At 40.4% G+C, this 23,332-nt stretch overlaps 1 protein-coding gene across 7 annotated transcripts in view; it reads right to left on the bottom strand.

The window, feature by feature from the left end:
• Positions 1 to 12,375, bottom strand: part of IL18RAP (interleukin 18 receptor accessory protein) — a 34,111-nt gene extending 21,736 nt beyond the window's left edge. Inside the window, exons 1-5 of one of the 7 annotated variants that reach the window (XM_033401693.2) lie at positions 12,290 to 12,375; positions 12,040 to 12,171; positions 2,410 to 2,579; positions 1,620 to 1,941; positions 1,340 to 1,523 (exon numbers count right to left, since the gene is read on the bottom strand). In XM_033401693.2, coding sequence (XP_033257584.1) covers positions 1,340 to 1,523; positions 1,620 to 1,941; positions 2,410 to 2,479 — 576 coding nt within the window. In that variant the 5' untranslated portion in view covers positions 2,480 to 2,579; positions 12,040 to 12,171; positions 12,290 to 12,375. Of the gene's footprint in view, positions 1 to 1,339; positions 1,544 to 1,619; positions 1,942 to 2,409; positions 2,580 to 4,459; positions 4,603 to 12,039 lie in introns of those variants that run through there. The other 6 variants (XM_049696076.1, XM_033401694.2, XM_049696075.1 and 3 more) reach the window with 6 other exon arrangements.
• Between the last annotated feature and the right edge of the window lie 10,957 nt (positions 12,376 to 23,332).

The following is a 23,332-nucleotide window of genomic DNA, read 5'->3' on the forward strand; positions in this document are numbered from 1 at the left end:
GAGGGCAGCACATTTTCTGTGTCATTTTAAAATATAAAATTGAGACCTTAAGCACACACTCACCCTCCCTGTACAGTTCTTTCTAGGAGGGACATAATAACACCAGTTGTCACTGAATCTCAAGAGAATCAAGTGAGGAAATATTGTCTCACCCAATGGTAATTTTACCTCCAGGAGACTCTGCTAAGTTTGGGGGTACAAAAAGCCGACAGATAAACATGGGCCACTTTCTGGACTTTGATCAGGGACAATTTAAAATGATATTTTTATATTAACAAACAGATATCTTTGGAAGTCAAATTTAAAGTTTTGCATGATTTCTTAAAGCAAAGTATTGAACTTCAAACAATTATCATAGGACTTCCCTGGTGGCGCAGTGGTTAAGACTCCATGCTCCTAATACAGTGGGCCTGGGTTCAATCCCTGGTCCAGGAACTAGATCCCACATGCATGTCGCAACTAAGAGTTCACATGCCACAACTAAGGAGGGGGTGAGCCACAACTGAGGAGCCCGTGAGCCTGCCTAAGGAGCCCACCTGCCGCAACAAAGACCCGACACTACCAAATAAATAAATAAATATTTAAAAAGCCAATTATTACAAATGTAGGAGGTGATTTAAATTCTATTCCCAGATTCCACCACCCTGGGTCAACTGACATTCCCAGACTTTGGAAGAGATGCTTACGCGGCATTTATATATCTGTTAGGACTTAGAAAAACTATAAAATACAATGGAAATGTTTTTGTTATGAAGTTTACTCACATGTGGTTCATAACTCAGAATCATTCTGAAACTTGTCTTTTCCTGATTCCTGTTCCCTTTTTCTCTTAGCACTGCCCTCCCTCCCCACTGACTCACCTGTGCAATACACGTGTCACCCAGGCTACCAGGTGCTTGCCTTAACTGTCTTCCCAGAGGTGTCCTCTTTGGAAAGTATTCCAGTCTCCTACTTCTTTCAGAAACCCTTCAAGACATGCTTGTTGGGTGTTCCTTTCACCCTAGCAATGCCCTTTGCTTTCCAAAGGCAGTAAAATTGAACAAATCTGGTCTTCTGAATGAGTGGGTGTTCATAAGTTTATATCTTAACCTCACATGTAATGGACTTGAATTTTAGAAAATTTACTGACACTGATCAAAAGGATGGTTCTAATAATTGGAACATTGGACTCTGTGGCTACCTAGGGGAAAACTGCTTTAGAAAGTCAGGTCTTCTCTGTAGGTGTGAGGCCAGTCTTTGGGAAGCTCTAGAGCTCAGGTTCAGACTCACATTTCTATAAATTACATAAGGAGATGCTACCATAACAACTAAGCTCCGGCATCAGTGAAGTCATTCTTACCTGGTACCAGGTCACCTCTGGACTTTGTGTATCACTTTGGTGGCTGAGACCGGGGCAATAAATGGAGTCCATGCTACCAAGAAGAAGGAGTTGTTCATGCGATATGGAGCTCCCACAGGACATATTTGTCTTGGGTTTAACTTCTAAGATCATCTTGACACAACAGGCCTCATCCTTGGGGCTCCTAGGAAAGTTAACAAGGTCCTGTGAACACAGATGTTATATCCAGATAGTAAAGGATTTGGTAATGTTTTCAGATAGAAATGTACTTGGGACTTACCTAATCCTAGGTCTACAAATGTATGACCCAGCATGATTCATCTCTGTGGTCAAGAAATGAAGGGTGCTCTTGTCCTGGATCACGTGAGGATAGTTTTGTGTAATTTCTACTAGTGGATCTCTGTTTGGAGGTTGTAGGTACCATTGGACATCAGATAGGTTCTTACTACCACTGCAGGGCAGGTGTTCAGAGCTTTGCGTTGGTGAGAGTTGACTTCTGTGGTAGAAATGGGATTTCTGTGGCTCTGGAAAATCACAAAATAAGACAAACTCCTCCCCACACCTTGCAGAGTATGTCCTAAGAAGCTTTCCAGTGGAGCAATCTGAAAACCACAATAAACAAAGGAGCACAGAAACACATTAGAGGAATTCTAACATATTTACAAAGAGTACTTGGTTTCACAAGGGATTAAGCTCCCTTGGGTGTCTTTCTCCTTCACGGTTCCCATTCTGTGGGGAAAAGAAGTTCCTGTTCTAATTCCCTCCCACTGGTCTTCAGTATCACCAGTAGCAACGGAGGTTTCCTGTTAGAGCTGCCAACCCACCTTTAATTCCTCTTCAGCTGCTTCCACTGAACACCCAGATATAGTAACTGGGTTCCACATGGATGTGCTTGGTATCAACTGAAAGCTGTTCACCCCAATAATTTCTCCTCCTACCCCCATCTTAAAAGTAGAAAGGAAATGTTCTATATTATTATGCCATGCTGCCGATGTACCCCAGAATACCTGTCACTTTAAACTTGGACCATAAAACTCATAAGGTTAGCATGAAAAGTGAAAAACCCCTACCTGAAGTGTTAAATCCTTTAATTTTCCCTCCTGCGATAAGCCAAAGAAATACCCAGCTCAAGTAAAGCATTGTTCTCTCTGGGTCTTGTCATTGCTTCAGGACATCTGTTCTGTTGCCAGAGTGGAGGACATTGTAATTCAGGGCTCCACCCTGAGAATCATCTTCATTTCTGTAAATCAAGAAATGGGAAATGAAGAAATCGGTAACCAGTGATCAAAACGCAAGTCACACAGGAAGTTTTGAAAGGGCAGGTCCTACCCAGCAAGCCTTCACATTCCCACACTAGAGTGGTATTTTCAACAGCGTGTGGCAGGTCCTGCATATGTCACTTCTTACACAGCTAAAGGAGGAAGGACATCTCAGACTCACGGTACTGCTTGTACCTACACTCCGTACGGTGTGGTCTTTTGATGCCATTTCTTTATGGAATCCTTTTTCTTTTCCTAAGTTTCTGACCTAGTACGTATATTTTCATGGGTAATTTGGAAAGAGTTAAGTGAAAGTTTTCCTGAAAAGATCATCCAAGTTGAAGGAAAATGTCAGGTTCTCCCCAATTAGGGAAACCAGTGCGGTAGCTGGTGTGTAAACTTGAGAATGTCTGCACGTTGCTAACTTGTAGTAACTGTTAGAGAATAGAGGATGCTTTACTCTTTGTGCCCCAAATAAGACAGGAAAAGTTGTCACTGGATGGCGTTTCTACCAATTCTCTGAAGTATAAAAGGGAGGGAAGGTCACCCTGGACTGTGTTCATGGTGGTTCAAGGAAAAAAGAGAAAGAGAGGGAGGGAGGGAGGGAGAAGGAAAGAAAGGAAGGGGAAGAAAGAGAAAGAAAAAAGAAAGAAAGAAAGAAAAAAGAAAGAAAGAAAGAGAAAGAAAGAAAAAGCAAAAGAAAGAAAGAAAGAAAGAAAGAAAGAAAGAAAAAGAAATTTTACTATCATATGGTCCCTCTAAACGTTCTCCTTAAAAGTCTTCTTCCCAGAACATCTCTGTTTCTTGGGCAGCTGACAAAAATCAATCTCTCTCTCTCTATCTCTCCCTCTCTCTCTCTCAACCTCTGCTTCTGTCTCTGTCTCTGTCTGCCTGTCTCTCTCTCTCTCAACGTCCACACACACAATCTAACCATCATGCACATTCCTCTTTTCACTGCCCCCTGTGCTCACTGGCCATTCCTGCAACCACACCTTCCACCCAGACTTTCCCAGGACCATTCTCTTCAGGAACCTCCATCTTTTACCATAAATAAATACTGTCCTCAACTTATAAAATTCTTCATTTCCAAACATTTACACACACACACACACACACACACACACACACACACACAGCACTCCATGTCTCCAACATCTTCAGATGCAGAAAGGAGTAATTTTAATATTTATAAATGATCAACAAGTATGTTTCTCTAACAGAAACATTGAGCTTGATGTGCCTTTGGGGATCCACAGGGGAGAGTTCCAGCGAGAGAAGTCAGGAGGCTGCGAGGAGACAGTAGATAGACTTCCCGGAGGAACACCAGCCCGCAAGGGTGAGTCAGGGCCAAGGGAAAATTCAAAAGGATAAACCCAAAGGGAAGAGAAGAAACAGAACAGAGAGACCACCCTGACACTAAGCAGAGAAGTCGGGCACAAGAAGGACTTAGTTTCCATCAGGTCTGGCCACTGATAGATCAGACCAGCACGTGCAGAGGGTTTAAGGTGATGGAGACGAGCAATTCGGGAAGGAAGGTGGGGAGTGGGGAAGAGCCACACCCTCCCCAGGCTACACTGCACATGGAAGACAAGACGGGGAGGTGTTTCCTCCTGTGCTGCCTTGATTCCATAAGCGAATCAAGGGGAATGAGCTGGCAGGGTAGCAGGCCAAATGCAAGTGAGAGTGAGAAGAGGGTGTGTGGCCCAACTTCTCTGAGGAGGCGGGAAAAGACAACCCCCCAAAACCACAGAGTCATTGTCTTGGACGGAGGCGGACAGAGTCGTACACTCTGCGAGGTCTCTCCAGACCGGGGTACCCAGGTGGGGCCAGAAGTACAGGACGTTTCCACTTGGCTGCTGACCTGCTGAGAGGAGGGTGTGCTCAGCCACGAAAGGGCTTCATGAGATGATGGAGGACCTAGAGTGCCACGGACGGGGACCAGAGTCACTGCATCACTTATCCCCATTGGTGACAATGGGTAGCTCTTCTTTCCAAGACTGTGGTCTAGGAACAAGGACCTAGGATAAGCAACTGCCTTTCAGATGTGGTCTACCTCCCCCCACCCCCTGCTTACCCTTTCTTTGCCCACAAAGCCCCTGAAGGGACAATCTCCCCATCTCCGGCCACTGGAAGCATCTTCCTAAAAATCAAGCCTGAGGATGTCATTTCTGTGCTGATAACCTCACCAGCCCCACTGCCCACTAAATAAAAAGTCCATTCCAAAGCATCAGATGCAAAACCCCGTATGACTCGATACGGCTCTCTCATGATTTATCTTGTGTTTCATCCCCAGAGAGACCACCACTGACCATGCGCATAATGGCATTCCTCCTCTCTATTCACCACTGCACCAGCCAGCAACTCTCTCTCTTATTACTCATGTTATATTACTCTGTCTTAGCACACACTACTGTCTGGAAAATATCTTGTTTTATAAACTTCTCCCCTAACTAGAACCAAAGCTCCCTGCCGGCAGAACTGAGCCTGTCTTGCAGCCTGCACACTCTCTCAAGGAATAGGGAGTGACTCACACAGGAGTTTGGTAAGTCCTTGTTCAGAATTTATCCACACCACAGTGAAATTGTTATTTCATATACCATGTCCTCTCACTAGGTTGGGAGCTCCTTAAGAGCAGGGATCCTGTTTCAGAAATCTTATCTCCAAATCCTAGGAAAAGGCTTCATGCATAAATTGTAATCAATTCTGTTGTCCAAATAAATGCAAAAGAATTCAGGAGAAGTCAAAATAAATGCATAGCAACCTAAGTTTAACCATTAACTTGCTGTGTGACCCTAGTTAGCCCCTCTCTGCACTTCAGTTTTTTCATTTGCAAAATAAATTATCTGGACTGTATCAGTTGTTCCTCCACCTTCGGGGGTCCTAACTTCTGGGGATTAAACTGGAAAATCTGCATTTTATTTTAAAGCTCCTTGACTTGAGAATCATGGGACTTTAGTATTTCTAAGATCATCTCAGCTCTAACATTCTGTGATTCCATGTTTGAATTACCAAGCCTATAGAAAATTTTTTACCATGACACCCAGAAGTCTCCAGCCCTCAGGAATTCCTGTCCCAACCTTGAGTGGTCAGATGTTCTGTCCATGATACCCTCACCTACTGGCGTAGGACCTCAGGCTGCCTGGGGCTGTTTCTAGGCTACAGCTTTGTCTCTGGGATTGTGTTTCTCAAATTATCTCCATAACAAGAATCACCCAGAATGCTTTTTATAAATTCAGATATCTGGGCTCTCCAAATCAAATTAAATCATATTCTCAAGGAGAAGAACATTGGACTCTATATTATAAACAAGTGTCAGGGAAATCACTGTGATTTAGGGATCATCTCTGGGAAGCCCTGCTCAGGGACAAGAATAGACCTTGGGGAGCTGGGTCTGTGCTAAGTTACAGCAGTTATTACCAACACTGTTGGCAACTGAGCAACACAAGAGCAAGCCCACTCTGGAAACCCCATCAATGTGGGATAACACAACTGATATTGTTTGTCAACATCTACCTTTTTAAGATCTTTTGATGTCTGTGTGATGCCTTTCATTCCACCATCACCAAAACACTTCCAAGAATCATAAGGAATCACACAAGGTGCATTTATCGAGCATTTTTCAAGCATTGGGAAACTTAACCAAACCAGGCAGCAGGTCTGTTCTTGGCAGTAAATCAAGGGGCAGGTGGCACTGAACATAATGGTGTCCTGCTCTCTTACATACTTTCTGTTGCACTCGGGAAGATGGTTGTTGTCCTTGTTTCACTGATGGACCACCAAGGCTCACATTGCTTGGAGAGTGGTCCCCACTATTAATGATAATTGCACATTTTATAAGTATTAGAAGAGGAATTCATGTCCATGTGAAGAGGGTCTCAGAGACTCTGATTTTCCTATCATCATATGCCGTCACCTCACAAAAAGAGATAAGAGCTCAAAAGGGTGACTTCAAGTATCTGAAGGGTCTCTTATCCAAAACAGCATCCATACCTGCTTTTTGAGAGCCATATTTTTTTTGTTAGTGGTTGAAGATTCCCCCAATCAGTTGGTCCAGACTACACCTTCAACTATCTTTGGTTGATGATGAACTAAAATTTTTTCTGACCAAAGCTTTTGGTGGGAGGAGCAAAAGAGGAAAGGCAGGTGGAGAAGGCAGGTGTCAACAGGGAATCTGAGGCTCAGGTAGGAGAATCCCACAGTTAAAGACAATTTCCCATGGGATCAGCAATGACTACCCAGGGAACACATGTACATGTAGACATTTGGTCTGGTGTAACAGTAAGTATTTAATTCAAATAATATTATTATTGTTCTCACATGATCCATGGTAGCTATATATCCCATTGCCTAGGAATTACAGAAAATCAAGAGTGTAGCTCCTGCTCTCAAAGATTTTACAGTCAAGTCAAGACAAGCATTTAAATTCGGCAAAACTCTTTTTTTTTTGGTGAAGTAAATTGTCCAAAGTCATACATTTAAAAAATGATGAGACGCGGAGATCACCTTCCTCCCCACAGATACACCAGAAATACATCTACGCGTGGAACAACTCCTACGGAGCACCTACTGAACGCTGGCAGAAGACCTCAGACCTCCCAAAAGGCAAGGAACCCCCCACGTACCTGGTTAGGGCAAAAGAAAAAACTAAACAGAGACAAAAGGATAGGGACGGGTCCTGCACCAGCGGGAGAGAGCTGTGAAGGAGGAAAAGTGTCCACACACTAGGAAGCCCCTTCGCGGGTGGAGACTTCGGGAGGCGGAGTGGGGGAGCTTGGGAGCTGCGGAGGAGAGCACAGCAACAGGGGTGCGGAGGGCAAAGCGGACAGATTCCAGCGCAGAGGATCGGGCCGACCGGAACTCACCAGCCGAGAGGCTTTTCTGCTCGCCCGCCGGGGCGGGCGGGACTGGGAGCTGAGGCTCCGGCTTTTGTCGGAGCGCCGGGAGAGGACTGAGGTTGGCGGCGTGAACACAGCCTGCAGGGCGTTAGTGCACCGCGGCTAGCCGGGAGAGAGTCCGGGGAAAAGTCTGGACCTGCCGAAGAGGCAAGAGACTTTTACGTCCCTCTTTGTTTCCTGGTGCACGAGGAGAGGGGATTAAGAACGCTGCTTGAGAGAGCTCCAGGGACGGGCGCGAGCCGCGGCTAAAAGTGCGGAGCCCAGAGACAGACATGAGACGCTAAGGCCGCTGCTGCCGCCACCAGGAGGCCTGTGTGCGAACACAGGTCACTAGCCACACGCCCTTCCGGGGAGCCTGTGCAGCCCGCCACTGCCAGGGTCCCGGGATCCAGGGACAACTCGCCCGGGAGATCGCACGGCGCGCCTCAGGCTGCAACGTCACGCCGGCCTCTGCCACTGCAGGCCCGCCCCACACTCCGTGACCCTCCCTACCCCCCGGCCTGAGTGAGCCAGAGCCTCCGAATCAGCGGCTCCTTTAACCCCGTCCTGTCTGAGCAAAGAACAGACGCCCTCCGGCGACCTACACGCACAGGCGGGGCCAAATCCAAAGCTGAGCCCCTGGGAGCTGTGAGAACAAAGAAGAGAAAGGGAAATCTCTCCCAGCAGCCTCAGAAGCAGCGGATTAAAGCTCCACAATCAACTTGATATACCCTGCATCTGTGGAATACCTGAATAGTCAACGAATCATCCCAAATTAAGGAGCCCTGTGGATGAAAGGCTCTTGGTGCTGCAGCCAGGAGTCAGTGCTGTGCCTCTGAGGTGGGAGAGCCAACTTCAGGACACTGGTCCACAAGAGGCCTCCCAGCTGCACATAATATCAAACAGCAAAAATCTCCGAGAGATCTCCATCTCAACGCCAGCACCCAGCTTCACTCAACGACCAGCAAGCTACAGTGCTGGACATCCTATGCCAAACAACTAGCAAGACAGGAACACAACCCCACCCATTAGCAGAGAGGCTGCCCAAAATCATAATAAGTCTACAGACACCCCAAAACCACCACCAGACGTGGACCTGCCCACCAGAAAGACAAGATCCAGCCTCATCCACCAGAACACAGGCACTAGTACCCTCCACCAGGAAGCCGACACAACCCACTGAACCAACCTTAGCCACTGGGGACAGACACAAAAAACAACAGGAACTACGAACCTTCAGCCTGCAAAAAAGGAGACCACAAACACAGTAAGATAAGCAAAATGAAAAGACAGAAAAACACACAGCAGATGAAGGAGCAAGATAAAAACCCACCAGACCTAACAAATGAAGAGGAAATAGGCAGTCTACCGGAGAAAGAATTCAGAATAATGATAGTAAGGTTGATCCGAAATCTTGGAGATAGAATGGAAAATAGAATGGACAAAATGCAAGAATCAGTTAACAAGGACCTAGAAGAACTAAAGATGAAACAAGCAACGATGAACAACACAATAAATGAAATTAAAAGTACTCTAGATGGGATCAATAGCAGAATAACTGAGGCAGAAGAACGGATAAGTGACCTGGAAGATAAAATAGTGGAAATAACTACTGCAGAGCAGAATAAAGAAAAAAGAATGAAAAGAACTGAGGACAGTCTCAGAGACCTCTGGGACAACATTAAACGCACCAACATTCGAATTATAGGGGTTCCAGAAGAAGAAGAGAAAAAGAAAGGGACTGAGAAAATATTTGAAGAGATTATAGTTGAAAACTTCCCTAATATGGGAAAGGAAATAGTTAATCAAGTCCAGGAAGCACAGAGAGTCCCATACAGGATAAATCCAAGGAGAAATACGCCAAGACACATATTAATCAAACTGTCAAAAATTAAATACAAAGAAAACATATTAAAAGCAGCAAGGGAAAAACAACAAATAACACACAAGGGAATCCCCATAAGGTTAACAGCTGATCTTTCAGCAGAAACTCTGCAAGCCAGAAGGGAGTGGCAGGACATATTGAAAGTGTTGAAGGAGAAAAACCTGCAACCAAGATTACTCTACCCAGCAAGGATCTCATTCAGATTTGATGGAGAAATTAAAACCTTTACAGACAAGCAAAAGCTGAGAGAGTTCAGCACCACCAAACCAGCTCTACAACAACTGCTAAAGGAACTTCTCTAGGCAAGAAACACAAAAGAAGGAAAAGACCTACAATAACAAACCCCAAACAATTAAGAAAATGGGAATGGGAACACACATATCGATAATTACCTTAAATGTAAATGGACTAAATGCTCCCACCAAAAGACACAGATTGGCTGAATGGATACAAAAACAAGACCCATATATTTGCTGTCTACAAGAGACCCACTTCAGACCTAGAGACACATACAGACTGAAAGTAAGGGGATGGAAAAAGGTATTTCATGCAAATGGAAACCAAAAGAAAGCTGGAGTAGCAATTCTCATATAAGTTATATATATATATATATATATATATATATATATATGTAGTTTGCTTGAGTGCAGTGTTTTTTGTTTTCTGTACTGAATTCATTAGCATGGGTCGGTATAAAATTTAGCATAGGTCAATATGTAATTTGTAAACTAATAAGGTCTTAAAAGTGAGGAATTAAGTCTTTTAAATTTAATTATTTATTGTAAAGAGCAGAATAGCATACATAAACAGGTGCCTAAGGAAAACTTGTATTCTAATATGGAACTCTCATGAACACCTTTTTTTTTTTTTCTTCTAACGGGATGATAGTAGGCCATTTGATTATTTTTATGGCTTTAACTTTACAACAATGAAATATTCGTGAATTTTAAAAAGTATTTTTCTTTATTTGATGCGGGTGGGATAGTGGAGAAATGAAAGGTCAAACATCTATTGAGGAATCCATACTTGTCTATATATTGTGTACTTTTATTTCAAGAACTGATTTAAAATTCCTAAAAGGATGCTATAATAAGTTATTATGCCATTTTACAGACTGAATTAAGTAAATTTCAGGGAGGTATGAAACTTGCCTAAGGCTATCCAGCTACCAAGCGGTAGAAGTGAGAATTAAATCCAGGTATACCTATAAAAAAAAAAAAAAAAAAAAAAAAAAAAAAAAGGCGAGGGCAGCACCAGGGTATGGGGTTGTTAGTTTTATAGGGGTGAGTAATTTCATACGCTGATGAGTGGGAGGAGTATTCCAGCTATTTTGGGGAAGGGGTGGGGATTTCTAGGAATTGAGCCACCGCCCACTTTTTGACCTTTATGGTCATCCTTGGAACTGTCGTGGCACCTGTGGGTGTGTCGCTTAGCTTGCTGATGTGTTACAATGAGTGTATACTGAGGCTCAAGGTCTAGTGGAAGTAGACTCGTCCGCCATCTTGGACCTATTTTGTTCTAATCAGTTTATGTTGTGTCCTCGGGCTATGTAATTCTTTTAAAGGTTGTGCCCTGCCCCCTTTCCTCCTGTTTCATATTGAATATATAATATTTACCAGAGTATGTTTTAATAATTAATACATGATATATTGTATAATTAATTTATATATCATATATATAATGATATCTATAGGTATTTGTTCCAATAAGTCATTAAAAATAAATGAATATTCTTTTTCTTTCATTAAAAAAAAAAAAATGATGATGCTGGAATACAGATACGAATAGCTTAACAAAACCCAATCTAAACTAAACTGCCAATCTTGGTCATACACATTTGTACAACAACTATTTGCTGAATTCTTGTTATGTGGCAAACTTTATGCTAGATATTATAGGGACTATCTATGCCCTTTTTTGTTTGCTTTTTTGTTTTTTTAATTTTTATTGGAGTATAGTTTCTTTACAATATTGTGTTAGTGTCTACTGTACAGCAAAATGAATCAGCTATATGTATACATATATCCCCTCTTTTTTGGATTTCCTTCCCATTTAGGTCTCCAGAGCACTGAGTAGAGTTCCCTGTGCTATACAGCAAGTTGTCATTAGTTATTTATTTTATACATAGTATCAATAGTGTATATATGTCAATCCCAATCCCCCAATTCACCCCACCACCCCACCTTTTTCCTTGGTATCCGTATGTTTGTTCTCTATGTCTCTATTTCTGCTTTGCAAATAAGGTTGTCTATACCAATTTTTTTTCATATTCCACATATATGCATTAATATATGATATCTGTTTTTGTCTTTTTGACTTACTTCACTCTGTATTACAGCCTCTATGTCCATCCATGTCTCTACAAATGACCCAATTTTGTTTCTTTTTATGGCTGAGTCGGCAAACATTTTGAACCCCTCTGCTCTCCACCTTTCCCACAAAATGCTCAAAGCATTGTAGATAGGTTTATTTCATAAACACCAGTTTTTGCTTTTTTTATAAAGTCTCCATATATGTGGAGATGGAAAATTTGCTAATTAGGTAACAAATTTATTAGTACAAAATAGTTTATGAAAAAGAATTGTGTTAGCAATCCATTTTGAAAATGATTTAAGTTCTTTTCTCAACTTATATTTGCTGGTTAGGAAATCTAGTGGAAAAAAATATATACCATTGTCTTACCTGTATTTCCTGTTCTTAAGACGTTGAAAAAGAGAAAGGAACTTCAAGTCTTTCTTTCAGTGACTGCCGGCTTTTCTCTCTGAAGATGAGCATGTGAGAATATCCATTTTCAGAGGTTTACAATATCTCTTCCTAGTCAGAGAGATAAAGGGAGAAAGTACATGTAACTCACACAAGTTTGTAAATAATGAGCTAAACCTGGAGAAAAAAAAAAAGGAAAACCTTTAGTATTTTGTAAATGACCACTGACATTGTCAAATTCATGGTCATACAGAGGAAAATCAAATTAATGACCTCTATAAGTAGAAGGAAATGACCTGAAGATGAAGCATCTAAAACTCTCCCCAGACCAACCTCCTTCACTAGATAAGGTTTGTGGTTAGGTTTAGTTGAAAGAGTGAGTAATCCAACTTCCTTTACAGGAATTTCCTGTAAAGATTATTAGCACTCAACAGTTTCTCAACTGTGGGTTTTGGGTTTTTGGTGTTTTTTTTTCGTTTTGTAAAACTAACTCCCAAAAATGTAACCTTTATGATATAACCTAAAACTGTTGTTGTGATTAACTTTTTTTGAATTCTGAAAAAGAAAAAAAACATCTAACACCATTTGTTTGAAACAATAATTTATTGATACAGACAGGGAAATAAATTTAAACTCTGAAATCACCAAGATTCTCTGGTACCTCTTCATTAAAACAAAGATTCAAAATATAACATATAATTGAGAACCCCACTGTTCCTTTGATAGAAGAAATAAAATCACTTAATAAGAACCCTAGGCCACTCTGAGACCACTCTGGTCAGAAAGAGCTTTATCTAGAAAGCAACTTGGTTAAGCTTAGATATCACCCATCCTCAAGAGGCTGACATTCTAACAAAGAGAAGGCTGATTCTTCTGAGCATATGAATGCTCCAGGGCTGCTTCTACACATAACTAGAGGATAACATAAAATACAAAAGAAGACTACATTTGCTTTGGGATGAAGGCAAAATGAGTGTTTCCCTGAGGTGGAAGAGAGAAGAGGGAATTAGCATTTATAACTAGGAATGAACCAAAAAAATATATCTGCCCTGGGTCACGAATCTGCCTAGGATTCCAAGAGGATATGAGGCTTTTTACAGCCCTGCTTCAACACAGGTCATAGGGAGCAGCTGAACGATTTTCCGGGCACATGAAGCTCCAGGCTTACAGAGTCATGTGAGAGCAACACAGTGATAAGAATAAAGGCAGGATAAAGTCATACTAAGTTCACAGACACCCCAAAACACACCACTGGCTGCGTCCTGCCCACCAGAAGGACAAGATCCAGCCCCAGCCCCCAGAACACAGGCACCAGTCCCCTCCACCAGGAAGCCTACAAAAGCTACTGAACCAACCTTACCCACTGGGTGTCTGTGACAGGGGCAAACACTTAAAATAATGGGAATTCTAAACCTGCAGCCTGGGAAAAGGAGACCCCAAACACAGTAAATTAAACAAAATGACAAGACAGAGAAACATGCAGCAGATGAAGGAGCAAGGTAAAAACCCACCAGACCAAACACATGAAGAGGAAATAGGCAGTCTCCCTGGAAAAGAATTCAGAGTAATGCAAATAAAGGATGATCCAAAATCTCAGAAATAGAATGGAGAAAATACAAGAAACATTTAACAAGGACCTAGAAGAACTAAAGAGCAAACAATGGTGAAGAACACAATAAATGAAATTAAAACTTCTCTAGAAGGAATCAATAGCAGAATAATTGAAGCAGAAGAACAGATGAGTGACCTGGAAAATAAAATAGTGGAAATAACTGCCGCAGACCAGAATAAAGAAAAAAGAATGAAAAGAATTGAGGACAGTCTCAGAGACCTCTGGAACAATATTAAACACACCAACATTCGAATTATAGGGGTCCCAGAACAAGAAGAGAAAAAGAAAGGGACTGAGAAAATATTTGAAAAGATTATAGTCAAAAATTTCCCTAACATGGGAAAGGAAATAGTCAATCAAGTCCAGGAAGTACAGAGAGTCCCATACAGGATAAATCCAAGGAGAAACACGACAAGACACATATTAATCAAACTATCAAAAATTAAATACTAAAAGCAGCAAGGGAAAAACAACAAATAACATACAAGGGAATCCTCATAAAGTTAACAGCTGATCTTTCAGCAGAAACTCTGCAAGCGAGAAGGGAGTGGCAGGATATATTTAAAGTGATGAAAGGGAAAAACCTACAACAAAGATTACTCTACCCAGCAAGGATCTCGTTCAGATTCAACAGAGAAATTAAAAGCTTTAAAGACAAACAAAAGTTAAGAGAATTCAGCACCACCAGCTATACAACAAATGCTAAAGGAACTTCTCTAGGCAGGAAACACCAAGAGAAAGAAAAGACCTAGAAAAACAAACCCAAGACAATTAAGAAAATGGTAAGAGGAACATACATACCGATACATACCTTAAATGTAAATGGTTAAATGCTCCAACCAAAAGACACAGACTGGTTGAATGGATACAAAAACAAGACCTGTATATATGCTGTCTACAAGAGACCCACTTCAGACCTAGGGGCACATCCAGACTGAAAGTGAGGGAATGGAAAAAGATATTCCATGCACATGGAAATCAAAAGAAAGATGAAGTAGCAATACTCATATCAGACAAAATAGACTTCAAAATAAAGACTATTACAAGAGACAAAGAAGGCCACTACATAATGATAAAAGGATCAATCCAAGAAGAAGATATAACAATTGTAAATATTTATGCACCGAACATAGGAGCACCTCAATACATAAGGCAAATGCTAACAGCCATAAAAGGGGAAATCAACAGTAACACAATAATAGTCGGGGACTTTAACACCCCACTTTCACCAGTGGACAAATCATCCAAAATGAAAACAAATAAGGAAACACAGCTTTAAATGACACATTAGACCAGATGGACTTAATTGGTATTTATAGGATATTTCATCCAAAAACAATAGAATACAGTTTCTTCTCAAGTGCTCATGGAACATTCTCCAGTATAGATCATATCTTGGGTCACAAATCAAGCTGTGGTAAATTTAAGAAAATTGAAATCATACCAAGTATCTTTTCTGACCACAACGCTATGAGACTAGGTATCAATTACAGGAAAAAGATGTAAAAAATACAAACACATGGAGGCTAAACAATATGCTACTAAATAACCAAGAGATCACTGAAGAAATCAAGGAGGAAATCAAAAAATACCTAGAAACAAATGACAATGAAAACACGACGACCCAAAACCTATGGGATGCAGCAAAAGCAGTTCTAAGAGGGAAGTTTAGAGCAATACAATCCTACCTCAAGAAACAAGAAAAATCTCAAATGAACAATCTAACCTTACACCTAAAGCAACTAGAGAAAGAAGAACAAAAAATACCCAAGGTTAGCAGAAGGAAAGAAATCATAAAGACCAAGTCAGAAATAAATGAACAAGAAATGAAGGAAACAATAGCAAAGATCAAGAAAACTAAAAGCTGGTTCTTTGAGAAGATAAACAAAGTTGAGAAATCATTAGCCAGACTCATCAAGAAAAAAAGGGAGAAGACTCAAATCAACAGAATTAGAAATGAAAAAGAAGTAACAACTGACACTGCAGAAATACAAAGGATCATGAGCGATTACTACAAGCAACTATATGCCAATAAAATGGACAACCTAGAAGAAATGGACAAGTTCTTAGAAAAGCACAACCTACCGAGACTGAACCAGGAAGAAATAGAAAATATAAACAGACCAATCACAAGCACTGAAATTGAAACTGTGATTAAAAATCTTCCAACAAACAAAACCCCAAGACCAGATGGCTTCACAGGTGAATTCTATCAAATATTTAGAGAATAGCTAACACCTAAACTTCTCAAACTCTTCCAAAATATAGCAGAGGGAGGAACACTCCCAAACTCAATCTATGAGGCCACCATCACAATGATACCAAAACCAGACAAAGATGTCACAAAGAAAGAAAACTACAGGCCAATATCACTGATGAACATAGATGCAAAAATCCTCAACAAAATACTAGCAAACAGAATCCAACAGCACATTAAAAGGATCATACATCATGATCAAGTGGGGTTTATCTCAGTAATGCAAGGATTCTTGATATATGTAAATCAATCAATGTGATACACCATGTTATCAAAATGAAGGATAAAAACCATATGATAATCTCAATAGATGCAGAAAAAGCTTTCAACAAAATTCAACATCTATTTATGATAAAAAACTTTCCATTAAGTGGGCATAGAGGGAACCTATCTCAAGATATTAAAGGCCATATATGAGAAACCCATAGCCAACATTGTTCTCAATGGTGAAAAACTGAAAACATTTCCTGTATGATCAGGAACAAGACAAGGGTGCCCACTCTCACCACTATTATTCAACATAGTTCTGGCCATGGCAATCAGAAAAGAAAAAGAAATAAAAGGAATCCAAATCAGAAAAAAAGAAGTAAAACTGTCACTGTTTGCAGATGACATAATACTATACACAGAGAATCCTAAAGATGCTACCAGAAAACTAGTAGAGCTAATCAATGAATTTGGTAAAGTAGCAGGATACAAAATTAATGCACAGAAATCTCTCACATTCCTATACACAAACAATGAAAAATCTGAAAGAGAAATTAAGGAAACACTCCCTTTACCACTGCAACAAAAAGAATAAAATACCTAGGAATAAACCTACCTAAGAAGGCAAAAGATCTATATGAAGAAAACTGTAAGACACTGATGAAAGAAAAGACGATACAAACAGATGGAGAGATATACAATGTTCTTGATTGGAAGAATCAACATTGTGAAAATGACTCTACTACCCAAAGCAATCTACAGATTCAATGCAATCCCTATCAAAATACCAATGGCATTTTTCACAGAACTAGAACAAAAAATTTCACAATTTGTATGGAAACACAAAAGACCCCGAATAGCCAAAGCAATCTTGGGAAAGAAAAACGGAGCTGGAGAAATCAGACTCCCTGACTTCAGACTATACTACAAAACTACAGTAATCAAGACAGTATGGTACTGGTGCAAAAACAGAAACATAGATCAATGGAACAGGTTAGAAAGCCCAGAGATAAACCCATGCACATATGGTCACCTTACCTTTGATAAAGGGGGCAAGAATATACAATGGAGAAAAGATACCCTCTTCAATAAGTGGTGCTGGGAAAACTGCACAGCTACATGTAAAAGAATGAAATTAGAAGACTCCCTAACACCATACACATAAATAAACTCAAAATGGATTAAAGACTGAAATGTAAGACCAGACACTATCAAACTCTTAGAGGAAAACATAGGCAGAACACTCCATGACATAAATTACAACAAGATCCTTTTTGACCCACCTCCTAGAGAAATGGAAATAAAAACAAAAGTAAACAAATGGGACCTAATGAAACTTAAAAGCTTCTGCACAGCAAAGGAAAACATGAACAAAACAAAAAGACAACCCTCAGAATGGGAGAAAATATTTGCAAATGAAGCAACTGACAAAGGATTAATCTGCAAAATTTACAAGCAGCACATGCAGCTCAATATTCAAAAAACAAACACCCAATCCAAAACTGGGCAGAAGACCTAAAAAGACATTTCTCCAAGGAAGATATACAGATTGCCAACAAACACATGAAAGGATGCTCAACATCACTAATCACTAGAGAAATGAAAATCAAACCTACAATGAGATATCACCTCAAACCGGTCAGAATGGCCATCATAAAAACATCTACAAATAATAAATGCTGGAGAGGGTGTGGAGAAAAGGGAACCCTCTTGCACTGTTGGTGGGAATGTAAATTGATAGAGCTACTATGGAGAACAGTATGGAGATTCCTTAAAAAACTAAAAATAGAACTACCATATGATGCAACAATCCCACTACTGGGCATATACCCTGAGAAAACCATAATTTAAAAAGAGTCATGTACCACAATGTTCACTGAAGCTCTATTTACAATAGCCAGGACATGGAAGCAACCTAAGTGTCCATCAACAGATGAATGGATAAAGAAGATGTGGCACATATATACAACGGAATATTACTCAGCCATAAAATGAAATGAAATGAAATTGTATGCTAAAGTGTACATATGGAATCTAAAAAGAAAATGGTCCTGATGAACCTAGGGGCAGGACAGGAATAAAGATGTAGACATAGAGAATGCACTTGAGGACACAGGGAAGGGGAAGGGTAAGCTGGGATGAAGTGAGAGAATAGCACTGACATATATACACTATCAAATGTAAAATAGATAGCTAGTGGGAAGCAGCTGCATAGCATAGGGAAATCAGTTCAGTGCCTTCGTGAGCACCTAGAGGGGTGGGATACGGAGGGTGGGAGGGAGATGCAAGTGGGGGGCATATGGGGATATACATATGCATATAGCTGATTCATTTTGTTATATAGCAGAAACTAACACAACATTGTAAAGCAACTATACTCCATAAAGATGTTTTAAAAAAATAAATAAAATCCATGGAAGATGAATGATAAAAAAAAAAAGAATAAAGGCAAGAGACCTGGGAAGAGATGTGGCTAAGATGGAAGGAAAAGGCTAAACGTAAGGGGTTGTCTATGACCGGTATTCAATACCTATTGATTTGAACTTGATTCAAGTGAGTTGGGGTGTGGGAGCTATCCTTCTGAAGCTTCAGAGATCCTGATGCAGACCTTGAAGTTGAGTCTAAAGTTGTTTAGAGAGGTGATTCCTAAAGCCAGTTTGATCACTTTAATCGAGTTTGCAGGAGACAGAATACCCTCCTACAGGCATTGTGGGGATAGTCTCCAAAAATGGCTGCCATCAGTTCCTCTGGTCCTTCACGTGCATTGTTGTGCATATCGAGAGGTGGAGTCTATTGTTCCTGTTCTTGAATCTAGGTTGAATTTGTGACTTGCTTTGACCAACAAAATGCAGTGGAAGTGCCCATCTGGATGTAGTTTTTTAAAGGTCTTCAGCTTTCTTTTGGAGGCCAGATACAATATTTCTTGTCCAAATGTTCTAAGATCACCTTGCTGTAAGGAAGCTCAAGTAGCTGTAAAAGCTACTTGTAAAAACATGAGGAGAGAGAGAGAGTGAGCTGTCTGGTCATACTCCAGTTGCTCCAACCATCTTTGTCTACATATGTGAGTGAAGAATATATTAGATGTTCCAGCCCCAGCAGACACCACATGGAGCAGAAAAATGGTCCAATGGAGTGCAATCTAGATTGCAGAATTGTGAGAAATAACAAACTGTCAATGTTTAAGCAACTAAGTTTTGGGGTGATTTGTTAGATAGCAATAAATAACTGAAACATATAATATTACCATTGGATAAATGAATTCTATTTCACTTGGAGTAAATTGCTGGGAGAAACCAAAATGAATCTATTCTGTGCATTCATGGTTCCAAGCATTTTATGTGTGTCTATTATTGTATCAGAAACATGATACAAGGATAAATAAAATACACACGCTCTACACTCAAAGAGTTCATATTTGGGGGAAAAGGTAAATAATTACAGTGGACAGTAATAAGTTTAATCTAACAAACATTTGCTAACCATCTACTATAGGCAAGATCTTTTTCTGGTAACTGTGAACAGTTAGGCTGGTCAAAGAGGGACTGGACCTCTGAAGATCATTTCTTAGATGGTAAATGCTAAATAGAGGTATGCACAGTGGACCACAGGAGACAGGCTCTTAGCCAAACTACAGACTTGGGGATGTCTCCCAGAGGGATTTCTCTGAATTTTAATTAATTTTTTTCTAACCTCATTTGTAGATAGTTAAATTGATCATTTGTCATATCTTCAAACTCTTCCCTGGACTTTCTTACCCCTTTCTCACCATTGCTATTTGACTCTCTCCCAAGGACATTGTTTCCCTAACAGCCCACTTAAATTGTGGTTGTTTTCTCTCCCAGACCCCTTGAGCCACTGATTTCCAGCCATTATACTCCCTCCTCCCTAAAAATCCCCAGCTTTGAATAGCATGTCCTCACCCTGTAATACCACCCATTACTCACCTTGTTGAGGTTGTCCCCAAACCTCTGGTCACACTGCTGCATTTGTTACTAAACAGAACTTGGGTCTACATGCAGCAAAGCCAGTCTACTTATACCAGGTTGTGGTGAAGGAAAGAACAGCATTCATTGCAGGGTACCAAGCAAGGAGAACAGGCAGCTTGTGCTCCAAAGACCTGAATTCTCTGGTGGCTATCAGGGAAGTGTTTCTAAGGACAAAGTGAAGGGAGAGAGTCTCAGGGTATGAGATCAGCTCGTGTACAATTCTCTGATTAGCTGGCGGTGAGGTAACAGGTCATGCTTTGGAAATCTCAATCGTCAACCTTCTGGTTCCAAAGTGTCTGAGGTCCCCATGCTGGTGGTCAGCTTGCAGTTAACTTTCTCCACCTGGTGGGGGCTTTAGTATCTGCAAAATAACTAGCCCTTGAGGAAGAACTAAAAGTCCTTGACCTAATTTTATGGCTAAACTATTATTATTTTGTCTTGCTTGACTGCTTTCCTTTGTTTTTGCATTTTCTTGCTTCTCTGATTAAATTTGCTCTTTGGAACTCAGGGAAAGCCTAGGAAGATAAAGCTCTACCAACAAGAGGCGGAGGACACAGGAGTCTGTTCCTGGGAAAGCCCCGCAGGGTTCCTCTCAGTTTCACATTCTCTGAAGAGTTTAGTCCCCCCACTTATTCTTATGCTCACCAGAACCCTCCCTGTTTTGATTCTTGGTAATCTTAGTATTCACATAGATGATCCATGGAACACTCTGGTCTCTCGATTCTTTAACTTCCTTCTCTTCCAAATGTCTTGACTTCCACACCTACCTCAGGCATTTATTCCTACACCTGCCATTACTAGTATTTGACATGCCTCAATAATCTCCGTTTCAAGCATCCTATCATCTTACTCCCTGAAACACTGTGATAACAATTCATTTGTGACAATCATGTGGTCACAGAAGAAACTTATATTGCTCTAACCAAATCTTCAACGACACCCTCTATACACGCATTTTCCAACTTAAGTTTTATTGTGCATTATTATCAGTTGCTTACCTATACCTTTAGTTCACTTGACACTCTCTTATTTTATCGCATTAGCTTAAAAATTACTAACTCTCTTCCTTAGTTGAACATACACAACTGAACATGGCTGGAGGAAACACGCAGGCATGCTGACTGGTCTCCATAACCTGAGGGAGACTCTAATACTTGTTAGCAGCCATGCTATATTTCTCTACTTCACTCAGTATCTTATTTTCCTAGAAAACAACTTCATATTTCTTCCTTTCTTCTAAAGTTTCCCCCCTCATCCTCATTCTCAGCTGATGACTGAGAAACTTGCAGTAAACAGAACAGCAAACAGAAAAGAACTTCTTTAAGCTCCGTCAAAAGCATCTACTCACCTGTTTTTGCAGGCGTTAGTAAGGGACATATGTAAAGCAGCTGCTAAGGAGCTATTATAGAGAACACAGGTCCAGGGTAGAACTTCCTGACTGAATATGAAACATGGGAGAAAGAGAATTAATATAGGTGACCCTCAGTTTCCTGCTTGGAAGAAAATGGTTCTACCATTTTCATCAGGTAGAAAATGGGTTCGTAAAACCAAAACAGGTACAGGCTTTGGGAAACTAGAATCAATTCAGTATAAATAGTTGAGTTTTAGATGTTATGTATGTTTCTAGATAAAGTTACCCAAAGTAGAGCTGAATGTGTGATTCTAGAGCTCAGAAAACAGACCATAGATGGGAAGAAGGATTTTTTCCTCTTTAGGTTTGCTAAAGCAATGGGCAAGGATAATATGCGGCATGAGAAGGAAAGAAGATTCCAGAAAGGGACCCTGGAAAATTTTAAGGGAGGGGTGGCATGGAACAGAGGAAGAGAAACCACCAAACAGTATGAAAAGGGAATATGAAAATGGGGCTATGAAAACCAGGAGGGAATCTTTTCACAAATCCAAGGAGGTTTCAGAAGAAAACTGGAGTGACTAGTGTTGACTACAACACAGAAGTCAAGTGAGGTTGAAGAGTTTCCATTAGAGCTGGGGATCCAGAGCCTGCAGACGTCCTGGACTGCAGAGTATGGGAGATATTGCAGCAAATGGACCAGGGATTAATGAGAAAGCAAAGCATAGCCTGCCTTTCTAAGAACCTTGACTTTGAACAAAGTTTTAGATATAATCTGTTGACTTCCTAACAATGAAAGGTGTGATTTACTCCCCAACACCACCACTACCACAAACACATTTTCCCTCCTATCCTGCCTCCAAATATAGTTATACCATAATTTTAGTTAAATAAATGTTGAATATTTACACCATTGTTACAGGTAAATACTATTTATGGCTGAGCCATATAATGCTATTTGACTACATCTCTTTTCGTACCAACTTTTGTTTCACTAGAAGCTAATAATTATTTTTCTTCATTTGATTAAATTTCTCTATATTTATCATTAACACATTCCTCAACTTTCCACCAGAAATGTAAATGACCTCTCAATGTGTTAACCACACTGGGAAATCTGTCTTCATCCTGAAAACGGTCTATCTGGAACTTGCTCTCAATTGTCATCCTGGGATTTCCATTTACCGTCAGCCTGGAGAAACTTTTTACCACTCTCCTAAGTTGGATCCCTTATTTCTGAGCCTTCTTAGAGGATGTTCTCTTTTTTGGAGAAGAACCTCTTCCAGTAGACCTCAGACACAAGGTACATGGGAAGTAAATATCTTGAGGGCTTACGTGTCTGAAAATCTCTATTTTGTCCTCATATTGGAGAATAATTGTTTGAGTATAAGACTGCAGGGAGCACATCACTTTTCCTTCCAAGTTTGGAAGTGATTCTCTGTTTTGCTGGGAAATTGGTAGCCCTTTCAATCTAGAAACTCATGTCCTTCAATTTTGAGATATTTCAATTGCCTTAGTGTATATATGTAAAAACAAATTAGAAGATCACCAAAGAGAAGACACCATTTTGATAGCAAAATAGTCCACACTTAACATGAAATATCCAAAATCTCTATGAGTAAAACTATAAAACAATCCTGAATGAACCAAATGCATATTTGAACAAATGGAGAGACATCCTATGTTCTTGGCTAGGAAGACGCAATCTCAAAAATAAGTTGATCCTCCCTATATTAATTTAAAACTTTAATGTGAACTCAATAAAATGTCATCAGTTTTTTTTTTTTTCCTGGAGTTAAGCATACTAATTATAAAGTTCATTTGGAAGAAAAAAACATGCATGAAAAGTCCGGAAATCACTG

This window comes from Orcinus orca, chromosome 13, assembly GCF_937001465.1.
Source record: "Orcinus orca chromosome 13, mOrcOrc1.1, whole genome shotgun sequence".
Taxonomy (NCBI): Eukaryota; Metazoa; Chordata; class Mammalia; order Artiodactyla; family Delphinidae; genus Orcinus; species Orcinus orca.